Below are 27,497 nucleotides of genomic sequence, written 5' to 3' on the forward strand. Positions count from 1 at the left end.
TGGGCATACATGTCAAGTATCAATATGGCATACCTGTAGAACTGCTGAAATTTGCCTGTCAAAATTTACAGAAAATATTTGACATAACTAATTATTTGAGCTGAGCTGAGTTTGTGCTCAGTCACTCAGACATCAGTAAATTAGTCGTTACCGTCATGTTTCCGAGATCTACAACCTATTTCCCTCATTAAATTCCTCAACCTAAGCCAAATAGCACAGAACATCACTGTAGTCTGTCATTCAGCTCTTTTCTCACTTCATCGTAAATCTCCTTAAACAAAGTTAATTTAAACACGGACACAGATTTTGTGATATGTAATATATTGATTTTTTATAGCATGGATATAATCAATATGAAATATTACTCTTGAGAGAGTATATATATATATATATTGATAAACCAATTAATTTTTTTGTATACCTTGACAATTTTATTCTGAAGTGATTTTAAGATCAATACATTTTTTTCCAAATGTCAAGCATTTCTGTTAAACAGATGACAGTGTGGCATATAATGATTGCAGCAGCCATTGTTTAAATATGTAGGTAACACTGCTGATAAACATATAAACAAGACCTATACACAATGTATACAGAAGTGTAACCACACTAAACAAGACCTGTACACAATGTATACAGAAGTGTAACAACAATAAACAAGACCTGTACACAATGTTTACAGAAGTGTAACAACAATAAACAAGACCTGTACACAATGTATACAGAAGTGTAACCACACTAAACAAGACCTGTACACAATGTATACAGAAGTGTAACCACACTAAACAAGACCTGTACACAATGTTTACAGAAGTGTAACCACACTAAACAAGACCTGTACACAATGTTTACAGAAGTGTAAAAACAATAAACAAGACCTGTACACAATGTATACAGAAGTGTGACCACAATAACCTAGATCTGTACACAATGTATACAAAAGTGTAACCACAATAAACTAGACCTGTACACAATGTATACAGAGGTGTAACCACAATAACCTAGACCTGTACACAATGTATACAGAAGTGTGACCGCAATAACCTAGACCTGTACACAATGTATACAGAGGTGTAACCACAATAACCTAGACCTGTACACAATGTATACAGAAGTGTGACCGCAATAACCTAGACCTGTACACAATGTATACAGAAGTGTAACCACAATAACGTAGACCTGTACACAATGTATACAGAAGTGTAACAACACTAAACAAGACCTGTACACAATGTATACAGAAGTGTAACCACAATAACCTAGATCTGTACACAATGTATACAGAAGTGTAACCACAATAACCTAGACCTGTACACAATGTATACAGAAGTGTAACCACACTAAACAAGACCTGTACACAATGTTTACAGAAGTGTAACAACAATAAACAAGACCTGTACACAATGTATACAGAAATGTAACCACAATAACCTAGACCTGTACACAATGTATACAGAAATCTAACCACAATAAACTAGACCTGTACACAATGTTTACAGAAGTGTAACCACAATAAATTAGACCTGTACACAATGTTTACAGAAGTGTAACCACAATAAACTAGACCTGTACACAATGTATACAGAAGTGTAACCACAATAAATTAGACCTGTACACAATGTTTACAGAAGTGTAACCACAATAAATTAACTGACCTGTACACAATGTTTACAGAAATCTAACCACAATAAACTAGACCTGTACACAATGTTTACAGAAGTGTAACCACAATAAATTAGACCTGTACACAATGTTTACAGAAGTGTAACCACAATAAACTAGACCTGTACACAATGTTTACAGAAGTGTAACCACAATAAACTAGACCTGTACACAATGTTTACAGAAGTGTAACCACAATAAACTAGACCTGTACACAATGTATACAGAAGTGTAACCACAATAACCTAGACCTGTACACAATGTATACAGAAATCTAACCACAATAAACTAGACCTGTACACAATGTATACAGAAATCTAACCACAATAACTTAGACCTGTACACAATGTATACAGAAGTGTAACCACAATCACCTAGATCTGTACACAATGTATACAGAAGTGTAACCACAATAAATTAGACCTGTACACAATGTATACAGAAATGTAACCACAATAACCTAGACCTGTACACAATGTATACAGAAATCTAACCACAATAAACTAGACCTGTACATAATGTATACAGAAGTGTAACCACAATAACCTAGACCTGTACACCATGTATACAGAAGTGTAACCGCAATAACCTAGACCTATACACAATGTATACAGAAATCTAACCACAATAAACTAGACCTGTACACAATGTATACAGAAATCTAACCACAATAACTTAGACCTGTACACAATGTATACAGAAGTGTAACCACAATCACCTAGATCTGTACACAATGTATACAGAAGTGTAACCACAATAAATTAGACCTGTACACAATGTATACAGAAATGTAACCACAATAACCTAGACCTGTACACAATGTATACAGAAGTGTAACCACAATCACCTAGATCTGTACACAATGTATACAGAAGTGTTACCACAATAAATTAGACCTGTACACAATGTATACAGAAATCTAACCACAATAAACTAGACCTGTACATAATGTATACAGAAGTGTAACCACAATAACCTAGACCTGTACACCATGTATACAGAAGTGTAACCGCAATAACCTAGACCTGTACACATTGTATACAGAAGTGTGACCACAATAACCTAGACCTGTACACAATGTATATAGAAGTGTAACCACAATAACCTAGATCTGTACACAATGTATACAGAAATGTAACCACAATAAACTAGACCTGTACACAATGTATACAGAAGTGTAACCACAATAACCTAGACCTGTACACAATGTATACAGAAGTGTAACCACAATAACCTAGACCTGTACACAATGTATACAGAAGTGTAACCACACTAAACAAGACCTGTACACAATGTATACAGAAGTGTAACCACAATAAACAAGACCTGTACACAATGTATACAGAAGTGTAACCACAATAACCTAGACCTGTACATAATGTATACAGAAGTGTAACCACAATAACTTAGACCTGTACACAATGTATACAGAAGTGTAACCACAATAACCTAGACCTGTACACAATGTATACAGAAGTGTAACCACAATAACCTAGACCTGTACACAATGTATACAGAAGTGTAACCACAATAAACAAGACCTGAACACAATGTATATAGAGGTGTAACCACAATAACCTAGACCTGTACACAATGTATACAGAAGTGTAACCACAATAAAATAGACCTGTACACAATGTATACAGAAGTGTAACCACAATAACCTAGACCTGTACACAATGTATATAGAAGTGTAACCACAATAAACAAGACCTGTACACAATGTATACAGAAGTGTAACCACAATAACCTAGACCTGTACACAATGTATACAGAAGTGTAACCACAATAACCTAGACCTGTACACAATGTATATAGAAGTGTAACCACACTAAACAAGACCTGTACACAATGTATACAGAAGTGTAACCACAATAACCTAGACCTGTACACAATGTATACAGAAATGTAACCACAATAACCTAGACCTGTACACAATGTATACAGAAATGTAACCACACTAAACAAGACCTTTACACAATGTATACAGAAGTGTAACCACACTAAACAAGACCTGTACACAATGTATACAGAAGTGTAACCACAATAACCTAGACCTGTACACAATGTATACAGAAGTGTAACCACACTAAACAAGACCTTTACACAATGTATACAGAAGTGTAACCACAATAAATTAGATCTGTACACAATGTATACAGAAGTGTAACCACAATAACCTAGATCTGTACACAATGTATACAGAAGTGTAACCACAATAAATTAGACCTGTACACAATGTATACAGAATTGTAACCACAATAACCTAGGCCTGTACACAATGTATACAGAAGTGTAACCACAATAAACAACACCTTTACACAATGTATACAGAAGTGTAACCACAATCACCTAGATCTGTACACAATGTATACAGAAATGTAACCACAATAAATTAGACCTGTACACAATGTATACAGAATTGTAACCACAATAACCTAGGCCTGTACACAATGTATACAAAAGTGTAACCACAATAAACTAGACCTGTACACAATGTATACAGAAGTGTAACCACAATAAATTAGACCTGTACACAATGTATACAGAAGTGTAACCACAATAACCTAGACCTGTACACAATGTATACAGAAGTGTAACCACAATAACCTAGACCTGTACACAATGTATACAGAAGTGTAACCACAATAAATTAGACCTGTACACAATGTATACAGAAGTGTAACCACAATAACCTAGACCTGTACACAATGTATACAGAAGTGTAACCACAATAACCTAGACCTGTACACAATGTATACAGAAGTGTAACCACAATAAATTAGACCTGTACACAATGTATATAGAAGTGTAACCACAATAACCTAGACCTGTACACAATGTATACAGAAGTGTAACCACAATAAATTAGATCTGTACACAATGTATACAGAAGTGTAACCACAATAAATTAGACCTGTACACAATGTATATAGAAGTGTAACCACAATAACCTAGACCTGTACACAATGTATACAGAAGTGTAACCACAATAACCTAGATCTGTACACAATGTATACAGAAGTGTAACCACAATAAATTAGACCTGTACACAATGTATACAGAAGTGTAACCACTTCTAATTCCCCTATTGGGCCCTGCCCCTCTTGCCCCCAGGGCATCAGAGCCAAAATTTATACATGTTCTTTTCCCTTTCCCCTATGCATGTTTGTGGCCAAATTTGGTCACAATCCATGCAGAACTCTAGGACAAGTAGTGATTTATAGGATTACCTCTAATTCTCCTATTGGGCAGAACTCAATGACTAGTAGCGATTTAAAGGAAATGTTGTCGGACAGAAGGACTGACGATGGACGCCACGCCATGACATGAGCTCACTGGCACCTTCAAGGGTTTCACCTGGTTTGTAATGCCAAGTAATGTTCTGAATACAGGTTCATTGTTTCTATTCTGAAGGAATTTGAATATTTACCTCTAATTCCCCTATTGGGCGCTGCCCCTCCTACCCCAAGGAGTCAGAGCCAAAATTTATACACGTTCTTTTTCCCCTCCCCCAAGAATGTTTGTGGCCAAATTTGGTCACAATCCATGCAGAACTGTAGCACAAGTAGCGATTTATAGGATTTACCTCTATTTCCTTTATTTCCTACGTCCTATAAGGTATGCAGTACTGATAGTGCATGCACCAAAATCAAAAGAAATTATTTTAGGTTATTTTTTGTGTTAATTAGACATAGATATACATAATATAACACCAAATTATTGTTCAAATGATGAGTATCTTTTATGCTCTGTCTGCGGTGGAGCATCTTTAATGTATAAGTGTAATCAACAGTATTTTAATGTTATTTTAATGTAATCGGCAGTATTCTATGCCTTGTACTTTGGTGTTCTAGTTTTTGGCTATATTTTGTTGTCTAAGGAAGCCGCGCACTGAAAAGACTAACATATGGGAAACACTGTAAAGGTTTCCACTCTATTATCTCAGCTCTACAAAGTCAGAGAGGATAATTTAAAATTAATCCGAAACTGACATTGACAGGTTTCTTCAATACCACAAGCTTTAAAACTGAGAGATTCACAGAGCCACCATTGACAAAACGTAATCTAAAATTACATTATAAAGGCTTCCCCCATCCAAAAGCAATATTCAGTAAAAGGTATGGAAGTATGTACCACCTTTTCACAATATCATACCTAACCATGAATTTCTCTTACAGCTCTTCTCTAGAATTGTTCAACATTTTTTTATCTATATTTTTCACTGGTTATTTGATAATGAAACCAAAATCAATGTATTATATAAGAGCAAAAAATATCAAAAGAACTGTGACATTTGGAGAGATATCTTTACCTTAACTTATCACCTCTAGTAGGGGAGATAACCTAGCTATCACCACCAGTAAGGGAGATAACCTAGCTATCATTCCAAGTAGGAGAGATAACCCAGGTATCACTACCAGTAACCTAGCTATCACTACCAGTTGGGAGAGATAACTCAGCTACCAGTCAGGGAAATAACCTAGCTATCACTCCCAGTAGGGGAGATAACCCAACAATCACCACCAGTAAGGGAGATAACCCAGCTATAACTAAAAGTAGGGGAGATAACCTAGCTATCACTACCATTAAGGGAGATAAAATAGCTATCACTGCCAGTAGGGGAGATAACCTAACTATCACTCCCAGTAGGGGAGATAACCCAGCAATCATCACCAGTAAGGGAGATAACCAAGCTATCATTCCAAGTAGGGGAGATAACCTAGCTATCACTACCATTAAGGGAGATAATCTAGCTATCACTACCTGTTGGGAAGATAACTTGACTATCATTAACTACCAGTAGGGGAGATAACCTAGCTATCACTACCAGTAGGGGAGATAACCAAGCTATCACTTCTTGTAAGGGAGATAACCTTGCTATCACTACCAGTTGGGAAGATAACCTAGCTATTGCCAGTAGCAGGGGAGATAACCTAGTTATCACTACCACAGAACCTACAAGAGAACCTAGCTTTCACCACCAGTAGGGAAGATAACCTATCTATCACTACCAGTACTGAAGATAACCTAGCTATCACCACTAGCAGTGGAGATAAGCTAGCTATCACAAACAGAGAATTTGCTATCACTACTAGAAAACCTAGCTATCTCTGCCAGTAGGGAAGATAACCTAGCTATCACCACTAGCAGGGGAGATAACCTAGCTATCACTACCTAGCAGGGGAGATAACCTAGCTATCACCACTAGCAGGGGAGATAACCTAGCTATCACAAACAGAGAATTTGCTATCAGTAAACCTTAATTTCACCACCAGTAGGAAAGGTAACCTTGCTATCACTACCAGTAGGCGAGAAACTTTGCTTTCACCACCAGTAGGAGAGATAACCTTGCTATCACTACCAGTAGGCGAGAAACCTTGCTTTCACCACCAGTAGGGGAGATAACCTTGCTATCACTAATAAGATAAGATAACCATTTACCATAAATTAGGGAAGATTACCTATTTCTAGCAGTAGTGGAAATAACTTATCACCACCAGTAAGGGAGATAACTTACAACATCACTAGATCTGACTAGATGGGAAGTAGCAGGTGATAACATTCATCATTTGCTGAGTTATATACAGATGTAGGCTGTATTTATAAGTAGTGTCCTGATGAGACAGGGTTAACACAAACCAACTCGCTGTGACATTAAGGCCCATTTCACAGAGTCATTGTAGTGTCTCTTTAATTCATTTCTGGGCACACATCCCCGATTTATACCCCGAGAGGCACACATCTCCACACTGGCCGTCAAAGTCACCATGGCGATGGTAATATTTACAGAGGTTCTCAGCCAGACAGAATTAAGCCATGCCTGAAACAACAGGATATTGTCCACGGGGTGATCACCAACCCAATGTCATCAAATGTCTACTGGCTCATCAAAGTTTTCACTTACACAACAAAATCTATATTCCTCTAGGCCTACAGCTGATAAATAAATGTGCATGTTTATTTCTGAAATCAGGAAAAGTGAAACAACATTTCTTCATTTCTTATTCATCCTTATATGCTGGAAATTATTTTAAATTTGATGAAAAAAAAAAATTCTTTCTTACATTTCATTTCAGTTTTACCAAAGTGAGATGGAATTCCATGTCACGACTGATGTGTTTTTCTTTGTTCCATTCTTAGTGCTATGTAAATCTGTCGTGACATGATTGGGTCAGTGACATACATGGTAACGTGCCTAAATACAAAAGGAATCTGTGCCACCCTACATATGGACAGTATCATTAATGTTTTTATCCTTGATTTCCCGGCCTCCTTTTTTTGTGTCATTGGTAAAAAGATGGTGGAGTAAATTAGGATAAAATTGAATTGATCATTAGTGCGCTAATGTTTTATTCATTTTGCTACGTATCACAGGCTGAAAAGCCATAATTTGTATTCAGGAAGCGGCACGAGGAGGAAAATATACCAACATCATCTAGTTTTGCATTCAGACTTAATAATCTTGCTACAATGTGGTTGGATTTTTTTACCTCGATGTCCCTCGGATAAAAGCTTATTCTATCTCTGAAGAAATAGGATTTAGATTCTCAGCGGCTCTTGTCCTCCGCCTTTTCTAATCCATAGAAAAAGGTCAAAAGGATGTTCTCTATGCATCTCGATAGATTCTCCATGTGAATTGAGACGGTAGATTAATAATTTCTTTGATCTTATTTGAAATAAAACAGACCTTTGTTGAAGGATCACATATCACTAGAATACACTGTCAACTCATTAACAGTAAATATGTAGTGTAACAGTAATGAAAAAAAATTGTCTAGACATAAAAGCTATAAAAATCAATCTATTTTCATCATTCTTTTTATCTTTCAACAAAAATATATATAATTGATATCGGACACAACATTGATAGTATACAAAGTTATAATAATAAAAGAAAAAAAAGAAAAACTAAAACTAAAACTAAAAAAATATTGAATGAATTTTTTTTTATTATTTTTTAACTCTAAATAATCATCAATTCCTTTTCTCATTTAAGATGGTCTAATATTATTTATCTAAGAGAATATTGGTAAAAATTTCTTTAAAAAGAAGTACTGCAAAGCGATAGAGCGAGATGTGTACATGCACATATTTCTCACATTAGAGATACATGTATTGATTTTTATCATTCATAAAAGTACTTAAAGTGAATAGTCGGGCAAAGAAAACCAGTCTAAATGCGTTCATTGGCCTTCCAAAAGTTCTCACATATTAATACCACGGTCAAGTTCTGCTTAGTTTCCCAGTTCTGACCATAAAAGTAAAGAAACGTTGAAAGCATTGAAAGCGAGGCTGCGTGGAAATGTAACCACGGACATAGTGAGCCGGGAGGACGTTTTAAAAATGTCCATACTTTAAATTAATTTCTTCGTACGCAGACGGATTTTGACGAGAGATTTTATTTTTCCATTTCATAAGAAATTATACTGGGTACATTCACACCATTTTTACCGACTTTAGCCATCCTTGCCCGACTGTTCACTTTAAAATTAAAATCCGCATGTGATATATAATTCTTTTATTTTAGAATTTGAACAGGAAAACCATATTGTAACCAAATATGCATGGTAATAATTTAATTTAAATAATTCATTTCAAACAATGCCAGGGTTTAGTTTTTGAAAGTTTGATTAAGTTAAAACACACCAATTGATTCTTTACTATGCAGATTGTTAGTGAGATATTTGGTCTTCTTTCTGTAAATTTACTCAAATTACTAAAGATTATGATACGTTGTGGAACATAATATTTATATTCCTTGTTGAAAATAAATTGATTCATCTTTGAAAAATTTCCAATATTTTCCATGACGATTGATTTCATATTTTCTTTTAAATGTAAATACATGTAGTCTATGTTTCAGAATTCAAAAAAAAAAAGAAAAGAAGATTAATATCAATAAATTGAAAATACAATAATTATGTAGTCTTTTTTCACTTTTCAGAATGTCATTCATAAAAAACTAATAGTTTGTTCATTTTTTTATTGAAACATACTTTTGTATACAGTGGAACTTGGTCGATACGAACTCGGATAAGTCGACAACCCGACTTAATACCAAGTACTTTGCTGGTCCAGGATGAAGTCCCTCTTTATCTTTGTTTAAAGAACTTGGATAATTCGAATTTCGGAAAACTCAAAGAACTCGGATAATACGAAGAAGATTTTGGGTCCAAATGACAAAAATCATACATAAAATGTTCCTATAACTCGACATGAAATTTTTTGGACAACGAGTTCTCCGAAAATGCCGATTTTCCTTTTCATAAATCTGCTGTAGAACAGCAATTCAAAATACATATCTTGGTTTTATTGTTATAATTTTGCAACTACCATCGACGATTTTGACATCTCTCTAGCTCACATCATTTTACGACATGGAACTTAAAAGTCTAGATATACAAAGTAAAGATATCATCAGTAGACATGAGGACTCGCTTAATTCGAACACTCGGATAACTCAAAGTTTTATCTCGGTCCCTTCGAGTTCGTATTAATCGAGTTCCACTGTATTTAGAAAGACAAAACAAAATTAACAGTTCATACAAATGTCATATTCTGTTTTCAAAAATAAAAATTTATTTTTCCTTATTTTATTTTTATTTTTTTTTCTTTGTTTTGTTTTATTTTGACAGTTGTGGAGACCCACTGATAATTTTGAAATGCTAAATTTAAAAAAGAAAATTAAAACTCCTAATATGAAAACCTCAACATTTGGCATATTTTGATGCAGAACCTAAATATTATAAGCTAGGCCTATTTTTACTCAGATTTTGATTGTTCTTATATTCGTTGACCGCTTTTGTCATTTAGAGATTTCTAAAAATAGTATCATATTTCAAATGATCATTAGAATGATCTGCTTGAACTTTGGCTTTCAAAATTGTTTGCAGGTCTAAAAACATCGCCAAAAAGGCCTTTGATTCATATCAATGATGGAGGACTAAATTTCAAAGGAAATACTCCAAAATATATTTTTTAGAATATTAATCATCATTGTGCGCAGATTCATGAACTGGTAACGGGAAATAGTATCTGGCTTTAGTAATATTCAAATCATGCTTTGCAACTTACAGAACATCTATGATGCGGCGTGCCATTAAAATATTTATGCCATGTATATATGATTCCAAAATCATTAATATATGTTGTGTCTTCATAGTACCTGGTAATATGATACCATCAGCATGTGTAGCCTACAGCCGTCAGATTTCTGTTTTACTATCCATAATAAACATCATTCTGTAAAATACATCATGTTTTCTGACAAGTACAGTAGGGGATTAAGGAGCTTTACTGTACATTAGAATTAAATGGAAGACAGTAATGGCGTGAGAATGAAAGACAGTATGGTTGACAGACAATTTGCTAACGCAAACAAGAAGTGTGTAATTTACTGCCGAGTTGTAGTAGGCCTGATACAGGTTCCATTAGCTTGTGTGACACAGCTTCACTCAGCCAGCAACCACTCATTCTCAGCAAATAGACTTGCAGCCATTAGCCAGTCATTCTCAGAAAATAGACATAAAGCTGATGACCAGTCTTCTATGAGAGTCATCACAATGGCAATTATTTCTCGACGAAAAAAACCAAAACACCTGTAAGTAAGAAGTGTGTCATTGACAGAAACAAAGTCATCTGACTACAGAGGACTTCACTAAATCAAATAATGGTTATTCCAATATTTTGGCTACTTGTTTAAAATTCTGTGATCCCGATTTGTTCCTTCTTTATCTTTTTTTTCTTTTTCAGCTGCGTGTATTTGAAGCAACTTTTTACATGACCTCCGGCTATTCAAATAAAATACCTGGTAAATTCTTAAAATAAAATCAAATATTTTTTCTGAAATATTATCAAGCTATCGCGCATAGCTTCATCACCAGCCGCCATTTTGCAAATTCATACACATGTGTCAAAACAACACTGCAAGTTGATCGGCACTTGGAAGTTTAATCACATTTGTAAGCTCATTTTGCCAGGGCAAATGTACGTAAATTTGTTCATTATTTAGGTTCAGAATTAAAATATGTAAATATTTTCAGATACAATCATGTTTAGTTATTGCATTTGGTATCGATTGTCAGGCTTTTTTCTCAAACAGATTCATGTGTCAATCTAACGTAAACAAGAATCTCAGATTGGAACATTGTTTTGTTATTAAACAATTAAAATTGATTTATAACTTAGAAAATAATTTACGTATTGATCAAATGAAAGAAACGACATTGCCTGTTCACATGCATATGTGTAGGGGGTCAAATGGAGGGGCAAAATGTTATCTCCTCCTGTACGAATACTTTGGTTATTCAAATATTTTCTTCTGGAAAATGGCCTACTCAAATAGTGGAATCCTCTGTATTGGCACATTACAACAGGGTTATAGTATATTGTAGTGGAAAAAAAATCTTTCAATTTCTTGGTAAGGTTAAATGGTGTCAATTACAATAACCATGATGAAGTAAAAATTAAAATCAACTAGTAAGCTAATTTTGGTATTTCACTTAGTTGATATATAGATCTTGATTATGATTATGATTATAACAAGAGGCCCAAGAGGTCTTGACGGTCATCTGAGGGCTGATACAGAAAGAGCATTGCAAAACTGGTTCAAATCTGTAAAAACTATTTACGTATTAGAATAAACTTTAAAGTTGAACCTTCGTATTAGAATTTTTATTTTTTGTTTTTCATTTGATAGTAAGTGTATTATGTTACCAAACCTTATGCTTAAAATTCCAATTTGCTTCATCTCAGGTGATCTAAAAATTCAATGATTTAATTAGTCAATTAAACTTAAATCAACTTAGTTATAAATATTTGAAACTGACATATTTAAATACCTGTAGACCTGATGCCTTTTTGATAAGCCAAAGGTCAGTTATTATGAAAGTTTGAAAACAAAATATGAATTTATATCTATATTTATTTATTGAAATGTCTTACCATTTGATATTTAATTAGAACTAATCTGTTGTGCTTTTTGTGTACAAAATCAGCAATGATGCAGTTAAATCATGTTGCAGAAATGTTGTGGCAAATATTTGCTGGAAATTAATTTACATATTAAATATGAGCTTAAGGCAAGTTTGCAACAATAGGTTGCAAGTCTTTAATTCCAGTAAGGGAAACTGTAAAAATGCTCTGGTTGTTTTTGTTGGGGTAAAGTATATCTGAAGTTGGCAAATTCTTCTAGAATAACAGAAGACATTAAATGTGTTTCTTTGTTACCATAGAAACCTGAACCTTCATTTATTTATTATAAAGGTTCAAAATCATGCAGACAAAGCAATATCTAATTATTATGGATCAACAGAATAGACACCGTTTTATAGGTTTATAAGGTAAACCTTTGATATAGCCTGTGTATAGAACTTGGATATAAAGGTGGATAGTGTTACAAGTCTCAGGTTACACTTCCTAATTAAGGTCTAATTAGGTCTTCACTATAATGGTCAAGATGATTAAAAAGAAATAAAATCAACACTTTTAGAATCTTTCTATCAATTTATTAATGTGTTGTACAGTTTACGTCTTAAAACAAATCATAAAACTATGTACAACACAATGAAAATTGATTATGCATCAACATGTTCCACCATATCTTTTGATTTCTTAGTGTGATCATATAAAAGGAATTTCTTATTAATAAAACATGCATCAGTTTTAGTTAGGAACCCTATGAAGTTATTAAGTCAAGGTTTTAATCACATGTAGCCTACCCTACATACATTATAACCTTTCCAATACTCTGCATACCTTCTTATATCCATATCTGAAAGGATGTTATTAAAATATCCTACAAATTAAATTGCAATACTAGAGTAAACTTTAAAACAGATGCATTATATGTTACTTTAGTTTGTAATTCAGTTTAAAGTTTAAAGAAAAATAAGTAAAATAATGATGAAGAAATATAAGAAAAATTCTTTGTAAACTACTCTAAAATTCATTTGATTTAGAAATTCTGATCAGTTTCAACGTTTTTTCATATTTGTTCATGTGTTTTTGGCACTATCTATACAATATATTTTTAATGTATAATTAGAACTTTTCAAAATAGATTGTCTATTTCCACTTTTTACATATTTTTGTCTCAGAAACTATTTCCGCAATTTAATTCCCTTGTACTACTTGCTGTTTTAATATTATCACAATTAAAAATCATACATATCTTTATTTTTTGTACAACAAATCAAAACTATTTTAAGCATGCATGTACATATGTACATCAACATGATCTGAGAAAAGAAAGATAACTCCTGCATAACTTTATGTTGAATTTGTATTTAGTGCAAGGGAGGCAACTCCATTGGCCTTATCACATCAGCAACCATAAAAATCCAGTCTTTCCAAGTAATTTTATTTGAAGATGCTCCATCACCGACAGAGCATAAATGATACTCATCATCTGAACTATAAATGGTGTTTGATCATGTATATATGTGGCTAATTAACACAAAAAATAACAAAAAATAATTTAGTTTGCCTCTGGTGCATGTGCAATCAGAACTACATTCTATATAGGGATAGTGCTACAGATTTGTTTTTGGATGCAATTAATTATTTTTGTGAAGTAAAATTAGAAGCTCAAACTTTTCAATGGTGGTAATGGCGTAAATTAAGTATTTGTCTGCTCCTGTTTTTGATAGAGAATAAATACCATTTGTCAGCAGTGAAGCATCTTTAATTGGTATTAAGGAAATATAACGCTATTTGATGTTAATATATTATTAATTTTTTTACCATAAACAAGAGCTGTTGTAGAACAGCAAAGCTTGCCTATTCAGAAGAAGTTGATGTTCAAGTATTTACTATTTAAACAGGGAAATATGACAAATTAACAGACTCAAAAAACCCCCAAAGGGCCCCAAATTAGTTGTATTATCACGTTCAGCATCCATACACATTAGGAAAATAAAATCATAAACATTTATGATGACTTAAGCTTAAACAATTGACGAAACAGAAACTTGCTCGAAAACTTTAACGTGAAATGGGACGCCAACGCTGACGCCGACGCCGACGCCGGGGTGACAACATTAGCTCCCCCTATTCTTCGAATAAGCGAGCTAAAAATTAGCAAAATTGACTCCAAAATTTGTTGAATATTGAAACACAACCATGTAAAGATGCTGCTACAGATTCCATACAAATATGCTATCCAATAGGTATATAAGTTCAGAGAGGAAGTAATTTATATGAAAATAGTAGCCTAATTGACTTTTCTGGCCCCGCGTATAAGGCCCCAGTGGGGTCAGCCCTATCATTTGTACAATTTCAATCCCCATCCTATAAAGACGCTACCATTGCATTATGAGTGCTCTCCCATGCTTAGTTGCAAAGAAGAAGTCGTTTATATGGTAACAGCCAAATTGATCCCTTTTGACCCTGTCCCTCAGCCCCCAGGGGACAGTCAAATCATTTGTACAATTGTGAATCCCCATCCTATAATGATGCAACCATTGCATTATGAGTGCTCTCCCATGCTTAGTTTCAGAGAAGAAGTCGTTCATATGGAAATAGTCAAATTGACCCCTTTTGACCCCACCTCTCAAGCCCCCAGGGGTCAGCCCTATCATATGCACAATTCCCATTCTATAAGGATGCTACCATTGCAATATGAGTGCTCTCCCATGCTTAGTTTCAAAGAAGAAGTCGTTCATATGGAAATAGTCAAATTGACCCCTTTTGACCCCGCCTCTCAAGCCCCCGGGGGTCAGCCCTATCATATGCACAATTTTGAATTCCCATTCTATAAGGATGCTACCATTGCAATATGGGTGCTATCCCATGCTTAGTTTCAGAGAAGAAGTTGTTTATGTGAAAATAGCCAAATTGACCCCCTTTGGCCCCAACCCTCAGTCCCTTGGAGGGTCAGTCCCATCATTTGTACATTTTCCATTAAGTAGCTCCTAAGGATTCTACCACTTAAATTTTGTTGAAATCCGACCAGCGGTTGTGGAGAAGAAGTCGATTAATGACAGATGACAGATGCTGGACGCCAGACACCGGACAACGGACTTCGGACGTTGGACGCAGCGGTATCCCATAAGCTTACCTCCGTCCTTCAGACCAGGTGAGCTTATAATTAAAGCTTGATCATTGATCATTAGAAATGTAAAATAAATAAGTATTTCCATTCTCTATGAACCTTAATTTAATTAAATAATGTACATGCTATTATAAAATATATATCAGTCTATAACCCTGTGAACCAAAAACCATTGACTCACCAGTAGGTGAGATTTGTATACATCAATCTGTGTAAAACAAAACTTTACAATGGCAAGTTTTAACACAAAAAGAGCTCACCGTGAAAAACCTTTGTAAAATCAAACAAGTATATTGGACTGTAAAATAAAGTGAAATAAGATTGACTTACCGTCCACACATTCTTCTTCTATTTGACACAAGTTTTCCATAAATAAACAACCTGTAACAAACAAAAAAACAATGAATTACACTTTTATTCTGGTAACAGTTTAATAAAGTTAGAATATCAATGCAATATGTATATAACTGTAACAAACTGTGATTACTATAATATGTAAAGATATATGTAAGTATCAAATTCCTAGTATGAATGAAAAACTTCATCTACTATTTAGTTGGTTTTTTCACAATAAAACCTTAATTAATCTACAGAAATATTTATTAGTATAAATTCTATGTCCTTTGTGGAACAAACCAAAGTAATAAAAGAGCTGTTCGGCTTTACAGTTGATAGATTGTCTATTCATTGCAGGAAAGCTCATTCAAGACCTCATGGAAGTATTAGTTAAAGAATGATAATTGAAAAATTATGTTTAATAATTGCTAACTTTGATATCAACCTTTAATTTTTTACCTGTGTTAGTAACGTTAGCATGATAATTGAAAAGTTTGATAATTACCAGATGAATTGTCAACATGTCAAGCCTATAATTACTTGAATGAAATGAGTATCCAATCACCAATTAAAGCTAATATGAAAATCATACTATAATTTAGACCAATAATTTATTATTTATTAATATTCTTAAATACATATTTAAAACTATAATTAAATATTGATTAGGATCAGTGCTTCAATGGCGATGAGTTTCATGATGTAATTTCAGTTTAAAACCAATTTAGTAAAAAATATATAAGTAACAGTTTTCAACCTTTTTTTTATTTATTTATATTTTTTTTTATTTTATTGACAATATTTGATATAGCTATATACAGTGAAAACAAATATTTATTTCATTTTTATTTATTTTCGTAAGGAGTATATATAATTGTATTTTACTCATTTTATTTTGCTGTGGGAGTTACTCCTCCTTGCATAGCTGTACTGCAGAAGCTATTAATTTCCTGATAATAACACACTAACGTAAAACCTATGTTTTGACGGCATAAACACTGACAATTATAGGCCCCACTGTCATAAAATGAACACAAACACTGCTTTAACTCTTTTATGTATACATCTCATTCAAGAAATGTATCTTTGTCTCATTCATCTGATCCAGCTTCTCTGCTCAAGAGAACATTTGAAGACCCGATGATCAGTGGTGGGTCCATTGAATACATAAGTTTCTGAGGCCACATGACCACCACTAATAATATATTATTTCACTGCTGATATTCAGTTTCAGTATAACTAAATATAACACTTGAAATGAAGTCTCAAACTTTGAAGCTAATACAATGTGTGCACCGAACACTGTAATGAAACGAAGGTAAGTTGAGCTCTTAAGAAATTTTCTCCACATCTGTAGAATATATTGTAGGTATTGACGTGTAATATGTCAGTGTCCAATAATTGAAACATGTTTATAATTAAATTTGTGTTGTTTTCTGCTTTTAAATTATTTGTCAATGAGAAAATGATATTGAATAATGGGCGGTGGCAAATTTTCTTTAAAGATTTTGTCATCGAGGTTGTGTTAGTAAATCGTTATAATAATTGAACCAATCAGGTTGCTAGGATTGTTGTTGTCAATTTCAAAAGCAAAAATTAACTTCCTAGTGAGCATATTACATCAAAAGTACAGGTATAATCTAGTCCTGTGTGATATAAAGAGTTACCATACTTAGTGTATCACATCAGTCTATAATCTAATCCTATTAATTTAGTCCTATGGGGTAGAAAGAGTTACCTCCCCTTGGTTATCACATCAAAGTCTATAAACCCTGGTCAGATGTATACAGGTATAATCTTCTATTGTGGGGTAGAAAGAGTAACTTCCCCTTGCGTATTATATCAATGTCTATTAAATCCCTGATTCCCTGGACAGATGTATACAGGTATAATTAATCAAGTTTTGTCGGGTAGAAAGAGTTACCTCCCCTTGCACATCACATCAATGTCTATAAACCCTGATTCCCTGGACAGATGTATACAGGTATAATTAATCCAGTTTTGTTGGGTAGAAAGAGTTATCTCCTCTTGTGTGTTACATCAAAGTCTGTAATCACTGGTCAGATGTATATATAATATGGTCTTGTGGGGTAGAAAGAGTTACCTCCCTTTGTGTTTCACATCAAAGTATATAATCCTTGGACAAATGTATAAAAGTATAATATAGTCTCGTAGACTAAAAAAAGTTTATCACATCAAAGCTATAATCACTGGTCAGATATATATAGGTATAATATGGTGTTGTGGGGTGGAAAGAGTTACCTCCCCTTGTGTATCACATCAAAGTCTATAATCACTGGGCAGATGTATATCATATGGTCATGTGGTATCACATCAAAGTCTCTAATCACAGGACAGATGTATATAGGTAAAATATGGTCTTGTGGGGTAAAAAGACTTACCTCCCCTGGTGTATCACATCAAACCTCTATTATAAATTTTAGAGTTACTTCCCCTTGTGTATCACACGCAACCTCTGTAATAAAGAGTTTCCTCCCCTTGTGTATCACATCAAAGTCTCAAATCACAGGACAGATGTATATAGGTATAATATGGTCTTGTGGGTTGGAAAGACTTACCTCCCCTGGTGTATCACATCAAACCTCTATAATAAATTTTAGAGTTACCTCCTCTCGTGCATCCTATCATCTTCCAGTATAATTAAGTCCTATGGGGTAGAAAGTGTTACTTCCCCTTTGTTATCACATCAAAGTCTATAAACCTAATCATCTTTTTTGGGGTAGAAAGAGTTCCTTCCCCTTGCACATCAGATCAATGTCTATAATCCCTAACTGATTCCCTGGACAGAAGTATACAGGTATAATCTTTCTTTGTGGGTAGAAAGAGTTATGTCCCCTTGCATATCACATCAATGTCTATAATCCCCGATTCCCTGAACAGATGTATACAGGTATAATCTTCTTTTGTGGGGTAGAAAGAGTTACCTCCCATTGTGTATCACATCAAAGTCTATGTTTTGTGGGGTAGAAAGACTTACCTCCCCTTGTGTATCACATCAAACCTCTATCAAAGTCTATATCATCCCTGTCAGATGTATACAGGTACAAATGTATAATCTATTCCTGTGGGGTAGAAAGAGTTACCTCCCCTTGTGTATCACATCAAAGATCTAGCTGTAGTTCTATTGAGAAAATAGAGTTTTATCTTCCCTAGTGTACATTACAGCTATAACTATATCATTTATTGTAGAGAGTCATCCCCCTTGTCTTTAATGACTCTGTCCTTTGAGATAGAAATTAAGATAGAGTTATAAACACCCCCTTCTCTGATATAGGATTGGAGTGGATCGATTATTGGTGACCAGGTAGCTGAGTCAGTAGAGCATTCCGTTAGTATTGGGAGGGTCCTGGGTTCAAATCCTGGTCTAGCCGCTACATTTTCTCCTCTCCTGTTACAGAATAATGGAGCCCAACTAAATAACCCATGGTGGTGGTATTCGGAAGGGCTTTGAGGGCGAAGACTTCAGGAAAGGAGGGAGAGAGTATAGCAGAATTGGACTGGGTCAATCATCAGTGACCAGGTAGCTCAGTTGGTAGAGCACACGGTTAGTGTGCTGAGGGTTCCGGGTTAGAATCTCAATCTCAGACAGCTGTGTTTTCTCTTCTCCTGTTAATATATCATCTTGTATTCCCTTCATTTGAATCACATTCTATCAAATTGAATCATCTGATATTTTGTTACAATTAACTTTAATGGAGAACAAAAATAACTTAAAGATGCTCCACCGCTGACAAATGGTATCTTTTCACTATCAAAAACAGGAGCAGATGATTTAGTATTTTTCTTCAGTTACAAAAGTTACTTACTTTACACCATTACCACCATTGAAAAGTTTGAGCTTCTAATTTTATTTAAAGTTAAATATACAAAAAATAATTAATTGCATCCCGAAAAAAAATCTGTGGCACTATATTCTATATGGAATGAAGTACTGATTGCCCACGCACCAAAGGCAAAATTAATTGTTTTATATGATTTTTTGTGTTAATTAGACATATATATACATGATTAAACAACAATTATTGTTCAAATAATGAATATCATTTATGCTCTGTCGGTGGTGGAGCTTCTTTAAGTGATTCTGATTTAGTAATTAAATGGTGTGTTAGCTGCACTTTGTCTGAATATCATGGTGAAGCACACAGTTGTCTCATAATGACTGTGTCTTCCTTCAACTTATACATTAACCAGGCATCAGTATTAAATTTTCTTGCAAACCCAGTCTTGTCTAATTTTGGCATGTGTGAATGGATGTTTCTATTTTTAGGAAGTACGTACGCCAGTAAGGTACTTAGGGAATAATAAAACAGGTCCCCAACAGACATATCCCACGCAACAGGGGCGACTCAATCGGCCTAGCGACGTTACTGGGTACATAAATTGATCTGTTATTGTACTATGGCCGGCCAGATCAATATGTCAGTGAATCCAATATTACACAATAAATGTTTTCATTACACTTTGCTAGTCATGCACGGATGTTTAGAGAATGGCACAGACATTTTATGTCTCTACAACCTGGTCACAGTGTGAACAACATCACACACGTTTTAGTCGCTGTCATCCTATTGTATAAATATCATCAGTTGGAACCAATTTTCTATCCTTGGATCAATTCACTCAATTATTTCACAGGATATATGCTGACTGAGCTGGGGACATTTTCTCTTTAAGGGTTTAACAGGGACCTTTTCTCTTTAAGGGTTTAACAGACACATACACTGGTGTGCATTAACTTTCTTCAAACTGGGAAATTACAGTTCAATTATTCTTTCAAAAAAGTGAGAGGTTCTGTGCAAAAAAACCCTTATTTTCATAAATTAAAATACTGCTGTTGTATCTAGCCTTTTATTACGGGTTAAAGCTTAAAGATGCTCCACCGCTGACAAATGACATTTTTTCACTATCAAAAACACAAGCAGACGATTTGGTATTTCTCTTCAGTTACAAAAGTTACTTACTTTACACCATTACCACCATTGAACAGTTTGAGCTTCTAATTTCACTTCAAGTTAAAGTTACAAAAAATAATTAATTGCATCCCGAAAAAATTCCGTGGCACTATATCCTATATGGAAATAAGTACTGATTGCGCATGCACCAAAGGCAAAATAAATTATTTTATATTTTTTGTGTTAATTAGACATATATATACACGATTAAACACCAATTATTGTTCAAGTGATTAATATCATTTATGCTCTGTCGGCGGTGGAGCATCTTTAAACAGAATGTTTTATTCTTTTTTTTTCAGGCTCTAGATCTGTTATATATATAAATTAGTTTAAACTATGAGTTCACTCTTTCATGTTCAGTGTGTAGGTGTAGGGATGATGTATACTAATAAATACCCAGGCACAAACAACGTTTACATGTTCATTGATCTTCGCTGTCAAGTAAGTTTTTAATCAGGTGTGAGACACGCTTGATAGTGGTATTGATTGTTGGGGCATCTTTGTACATCAGGCACTTACACAGGAAGGACTTATAGACTTACATGGTGTCTCAGTTACATTTCACAAGCATCAGGAAGACATGCTATCTTAACTTCCACAATACATGTGTGTTAGACCATCATTTGTTCTTCAACAGTGATAAGTGATAGTTAAAATCGTTCAAGTGGTGTCATTATAACTTTTAAAGATGCTTTACCACTGACAAATGGTATTTTTTCACTATCAAAACAGGAACAGACGATTTAGTATTTTTCTTCATTTACAAATTTTACTTACTTTACAACATTACCACCATTGAAAAGTTTGAGCTTGTAATTTTACTTAAAGCTAAAAATATGAAAAATAATCAATTGCATCCTGAAAAAAATCCATGGCACTATATATCCTATATGGAATGAAGTACTAATTGTGCATGCATCAAAGGCAAGAAAAATTATTTTATGTTATTTTTTTTGTGTTAATTAGACATACATATACACAATTAAACACCAATTATTGTTGAAATGATCAATATCAATTATGCTCTGTTGGCGGTGGAGCATCTTTAACTTTTAAAAACTTTTAAAAGTAGCATGGGGATGATATACATGTAGTTCTGTTGCGTTTCACATTCTAAGACTATAGGATGCCTTCGGGGTTCAGTATGACTTTAATGTTGATTAGTCTAAGCAAAATTATAGTGTGGAAATCCATTTTCTGTTAAACAAAACTGTGACCTTCTCCTTGAGACACGAAAAGCAATTATCTAAAACTTTCATTTCATTAAAGAATTTGTCATTTCCCGGAGGCTCATGTAACTTAGAATATTACTGAAGCGGTATAAGGTATTCACAGTCAACTTGACCGACATTGACAACTCTTACCTTACTATTATAATCTATTGTTTAACAATCAATCCCATTTCAGCACAAGGTCAGCTAACTTGGTACATGTCAGGGTTAAGAGGTGATTAGGAAAGCCTAAGTTCTCTGAGGAAAATCTCCTCAACCTGCAGTCAATACCCGGCAATAACTAAGTATGTATACTGCCCGACATGGGATTCTAACTTGAACCCCTGAGGTTTAGTTTATGCCACCAGACTTAACATCCTATTAATCTACACTAAGTAAAACTCACAAGTATGTCATGACAACTGTACATTGTGGCTTGGAAAATAGCAAAATACACACAGTACTTGTATACAGTCGAGACTGTCTTATGTGACTTTCCAAAGGACCATTACAAAAAGGTCACATAAGACAGGGAGACACTTAAGACAGTCCAAGTTCATCCGCAACATCACTGTAAAAAGATATGTCTTTAATTGTCTGTAAATTTATTCTTCATTATGAATATATCAATTACCTGATTTTTTGAAAATAAATAAGAAATAAAAAAATAAAACAAAAACGAAAAATTATCATATTTTCTTTTAAAATTAAAAACCATTTAGATCTAGTAATAAATTACAAGCAGACATACATTGATGTTTGGTTTTAAACTTTGTTCAAGAAAAAAATTCTATCTGGAGGGGGTGTGAATTTTGGGTTAAAAAATCTCATTTTTTTGCAATTAAAAAAAAATAGTTGTGTGTCATGGTTTTTCAGGCTTAAAAAAATACAAGAATCACACTTGTCCGAAAACAACCATTGCAAAACAATTGCAGATGTTGTGTAAATTAAAAAAAACAACAACATTACTACTGTACAAAAACCTGGGCTTTATTTTGCTGAATTTTACAAATCTACTGTACACTGCTACCAAATGGCGGCCATTACAGAAGCCCAAGTCGTGTGCATTTGTTTTTACAAGAATTTTGGATGTTAAGAGCAATGTTTGAAGAAAATATAGGGTTTCTGACTTTGGGATGACAGTTATAAAGATTGCTAACTCATATCAAAAACGAAATTATGTTTGGTTGTAAATGCCATGTAGACTAAAAACAAGAAGAGAGTCACCCACGCCAAGCCATAGGATGATACGGTAGGCAAAATAAAACATGCCGATTTCTTTAACGTTTTTCGTTATTAATTGTCCATGTTTACCAGTGTTTAGTATGGAGAAATATCAGAATGATATCTAGCCTATTTAATAGTTTAGGGCCAAATTTTGTGGGGAAAAACGATCTTTCATGATCCGTCAAAACTGGTTACACAGTAATGTACTCTTCTGTACTGACCCGTAGTCAACAGTCAATGTTTAGTTCGATGTTCACACCTCTTTCTCGATCATAATTATGGCCCCAGGCGAATGAAAAGTCGCTCAAGACAGACTTTTAATGATGTTTGGGTTGTAGAAACATGGTCGCTTGTCACGTAAGACAGGAGTCGCTGAAAACAGACCCATTACATAGCAAAATACGTTGGGGGGTCTCAAGTAAGGTCACATAAGACAGGGAGTCGCTACATACAGGGGGTCGCTCAGACAGTCTCGACTGTAGTTAAGAACAGTTCCTATAATATTATGACACACAAGCAATATTTCTTCAGGTGATCTTTACCTGACAAGACCTAAAACATATGTTATGGTCAATTTCTATCAGTTCAAACTGAAAAATCTTAAAAGTGAACAGAAATTTAAATTTACTGATTTTATTTGTGCCAAGTGGAAAGTCAGGGTAGGTAAATTCCAGGTTATTTTCAGACACCACCAATTTATACATACCCTTTAAGGTTTATCAAAGTCAGTCACGAAATTTGAGTGGCATTTTTATTCTATAAAATATTCCTCATTACACAATTTCTGTATTATGCATTCTATAATATAGATATTTTAGAATAAAATCTTTATAAGTACCATTAACAATATATAATCATTGGGAGGACATCTGCTAATTAATTATAAATCTCTAAGGTGTCTAAGGAATAACGATATTGACAATGACCTAATAATCTGAACCGTAAATAATTACGTAGGGAATAACTGTGATATTGTACGTGCATGTGTGATTATCTCTCCTGACAGACTTCCCCTGATAAACATTTAGAATTAATAACACTCCATTTACAAAAGTATCACAAAGATTAAATTTGGAACATATGCAAAAATGAAGTCTTACACTTCATCTTCTCGACACATAATGTTCCTCAATATTATTTAAGAACTCATAAAATGAAACATGTTAGTATTCCAAATTCTTCTGCGCATCACTTAATTTAGAGGAAATAACAGCAACAACTATACTTACAAGAAAATTGGAAAACTAATTACATTCTTCCAAAATTCATCAAACCATATATATACCAACATACCAGATTGAAAGAAGCCTATTTTGATCTCAAATTAAATTCAGTCAGCATGAAGTTACCATGGAAATGTAATGATATTGTTGAAGAGGATTAAAGTAGCTCATAGTGAAGACCTCCATAGCTACAGTTACAATTTAACATCGTTCTGCTGAGGCGTCACTGCAGATATGCACACCAACAACTCTAAAGATTGCTTCTGAAACAAAAGGCCCATATGGCCAGTATACTGTAATCTATACAGTCTGATACTTGTACATATCATTATGTAACCTTCAGAACACTAACCAAGGTGAAATTTGAAAGAACATACTCAACCTCCTAATAATGATTAGATGATGTTGTGATTTGGTGTGTCAGCGTAACTGCAAATCTTGATTTCATTTGTGTTGTTAAAAGCGACTGCACCAGGAGGGTGATAAATGGGTTTTCCCCCTGCGCTATTTTTAGGTATACTGTGTTACATAACTGGCTACAAGGGTTAATGTGTTTCCCATGCATGTAGCAGCAGAAGGTATTGTCAAATGAAATATCTAAGGTGGTATATGTCTTAAAGAACCATACATATGATCTTCGTATGTTTCTGTCAGTCATTTAAAGAATACTGATGACCATTTAGATCAGACAGTTCAACCACCTTGATACAGTGCTGGTAAAATCTGGTGTATCGGATTCATTCATGTTCAGTTGTCGAATTCAGCTGCATCACTTAAATGAGGTTTTTAAAGCAAAATTATAGCTTATTCTCGGACTGCATGACTCAGTACCATTTAGTGTCAATTTAAAATATAACTAATATATATGTTATTCCATGATCCTCCATGATATTCGAAATAACTATTGCCTATATATTAATGTTGTCCATCTGATGTTTGTTTGTTTGTTTCTATCCATTTCTATCCATTTTGTTTCAAATGTTTCAAAATTAAGTATTACCTATATTATAAAAATATCAGTTTCAAACTTTATGTTCATGCAGCAAGTCTAGCTCAGCAAATCATTTGATTATTTCATAAAAAAAATCAGTCTTGAAAGTAGTAAATATTTTAATAATTAATATATCACAAAATATGGTCACAGTGGCCGATGGGTTAATTAAAAATGTTCGGGGTTAAAACATTGTAACATATTACCACAGACCCGCGTACTTTGAAGGGCAGTTGTAAGGTATACTGATCACAGATCAGTAGTTTTTTTACTCCATCTTGGCTAACCTTATAAAAATGATACATCAGCTTCATTAAATAACCCTAGCTGTTAATGTTACATCAAACCTGTGAATCACTGAATATCTTCACATTTTCCAGCCATCAGACAACAGATATCTGCATGGACTTTAACTCTCTGGTTTTTGTAAAATATGACGTTGCTAAGCTGAAACTCAAAATTGTCTGGCATAAAGGGAACTATAAAATATATAGTGGTTATCCTAAGCTTTAAACAAGCTGGTTCAGCAACATCAATAAGGGCACAAAGCGACAATAAAGTAAAATTATCTTTATAGAATGAATATGGATATAATATCAGCAATCTGTCTAGAGAAGACAATAAAAAGGCAGTCATTGAAATCCCAGGGGGAGGGGAAATGTGCCTCTGGGTAGGGGAGTTATGTCTCAGGTCACACAAAACCTTCCATCAACCTTACAGAAGTAATGGAATCTTTTCACATGTTGTCTAGGAGTAGCTATACATTGTCATATGCATGTTAATCCTGAGACTTGTATACACAGAATCTTCACCTTACACACAGTACTGATAGATACATTCCGCCTTCATGAATCAATGTGTTTACACAAATAATTGTTGAAATTAGAACTGCAATCCAATTGCAATGGCTTTAAAACTAATAACAAGCTCATGCGCCCACCACCTTAACAATTCATGGCAACCAAATTTTCCTCCATTATGTTTCCATGGTAACCATTATTGAAGCATATGATGTGTCAAATTGTAGACTATAACAATAAAATGAACAAAGTTTGAATAAAATCGATCATTTAAAGTTAATAAGTTTTGTCATTTTACAAGACCTGTGTATATAAAGTGACCTGGTTACTATGGCAACCAAAATTTCAGCAAAAAGAAAACAGCACAATGGTATGATGAACGAAGACACTAAATATATATATTAGTATACACAAAATTAAAGGAAATTGGGTAGTTGTATAAATTGTCTTGATAAACTTCAAGCTACGATGACAGCCAAAGTAATAAAAAAAAATATACCCTGGGTAGTGTTTTGTTAAACCCGATAATGGGCGGAAAGTTTAAAAATTATATCAAAAATACCTCAATTTAATTTCTGAATGTGTAAAAGATTTAGAAAATACAATCAAATACAATGTTTAAAGAAATCCTTGTTTTATTAATGGTGTCTGCAAGACTGGGTTATTGCAAATGGCTGAACGAAAGCATGTCAGTTAAAAATAAAGTTGTATCAAAATTGGCAACAAAGAGGAGCTAATTAATTGAATGGAGTCAGCAGCACTGTAGGATATCAATAGGAAATGGTATACAGCTAAAAAGGTGGTAAATCACGTATGATACGAAGGTGATTTGTTTGACATCTGGTGATCCGTTAATTGGGATCATATATCACATAAAGGTTATATCAATAATGAATGATTAAATGTTAGGCTATTAAAGAAAATAAAATTTAAAGTTTAATATAGAGAACACTTTTATATTAACAGAATCATTAAACCTAACTGATTTGAACACATGACATTCTAACCAGACTCC

At 33.9% G+C, this 27,497-nt stretch overlaps 1 protein-coding gene across 1 annotated transcript in view; it reads right to left on the reverse strand.

Annotated features, from left to right (window-relative positions):
• Window positions 1-27,497, reverse strand: part of LOC138316457 (uncharacterized) — a 65,931-nt gene that overhangs the window by 10,219 nt on the left and 28,215 nt on the right. Inside the window, exon 2 of the mRNA XM_069258152.1 lies at window positions 16,049-16,099. Within this exon, the coding sequence (XP_069114253.1) occupies window positions 16,049-16,099 (51 nt within the window). The remainder of the gene's footprint in view (window positions 1-16,048; window positions 16,100-27,497) is intronic.

This window comes from Argopecten irradians, chromosome 2 (assembly GCF_041381155.1).
Source record: "Argopecten irradians isolate NY chromosome 2, Ai_NY, whole genome shotgun sequence".
Classification (NCBI taxonomy): Eukaryota; Metazoa; Mollusca; class Bivalvia; order Pectinida; family Pectinidae; genus Argopecten; species Argopecten irradians.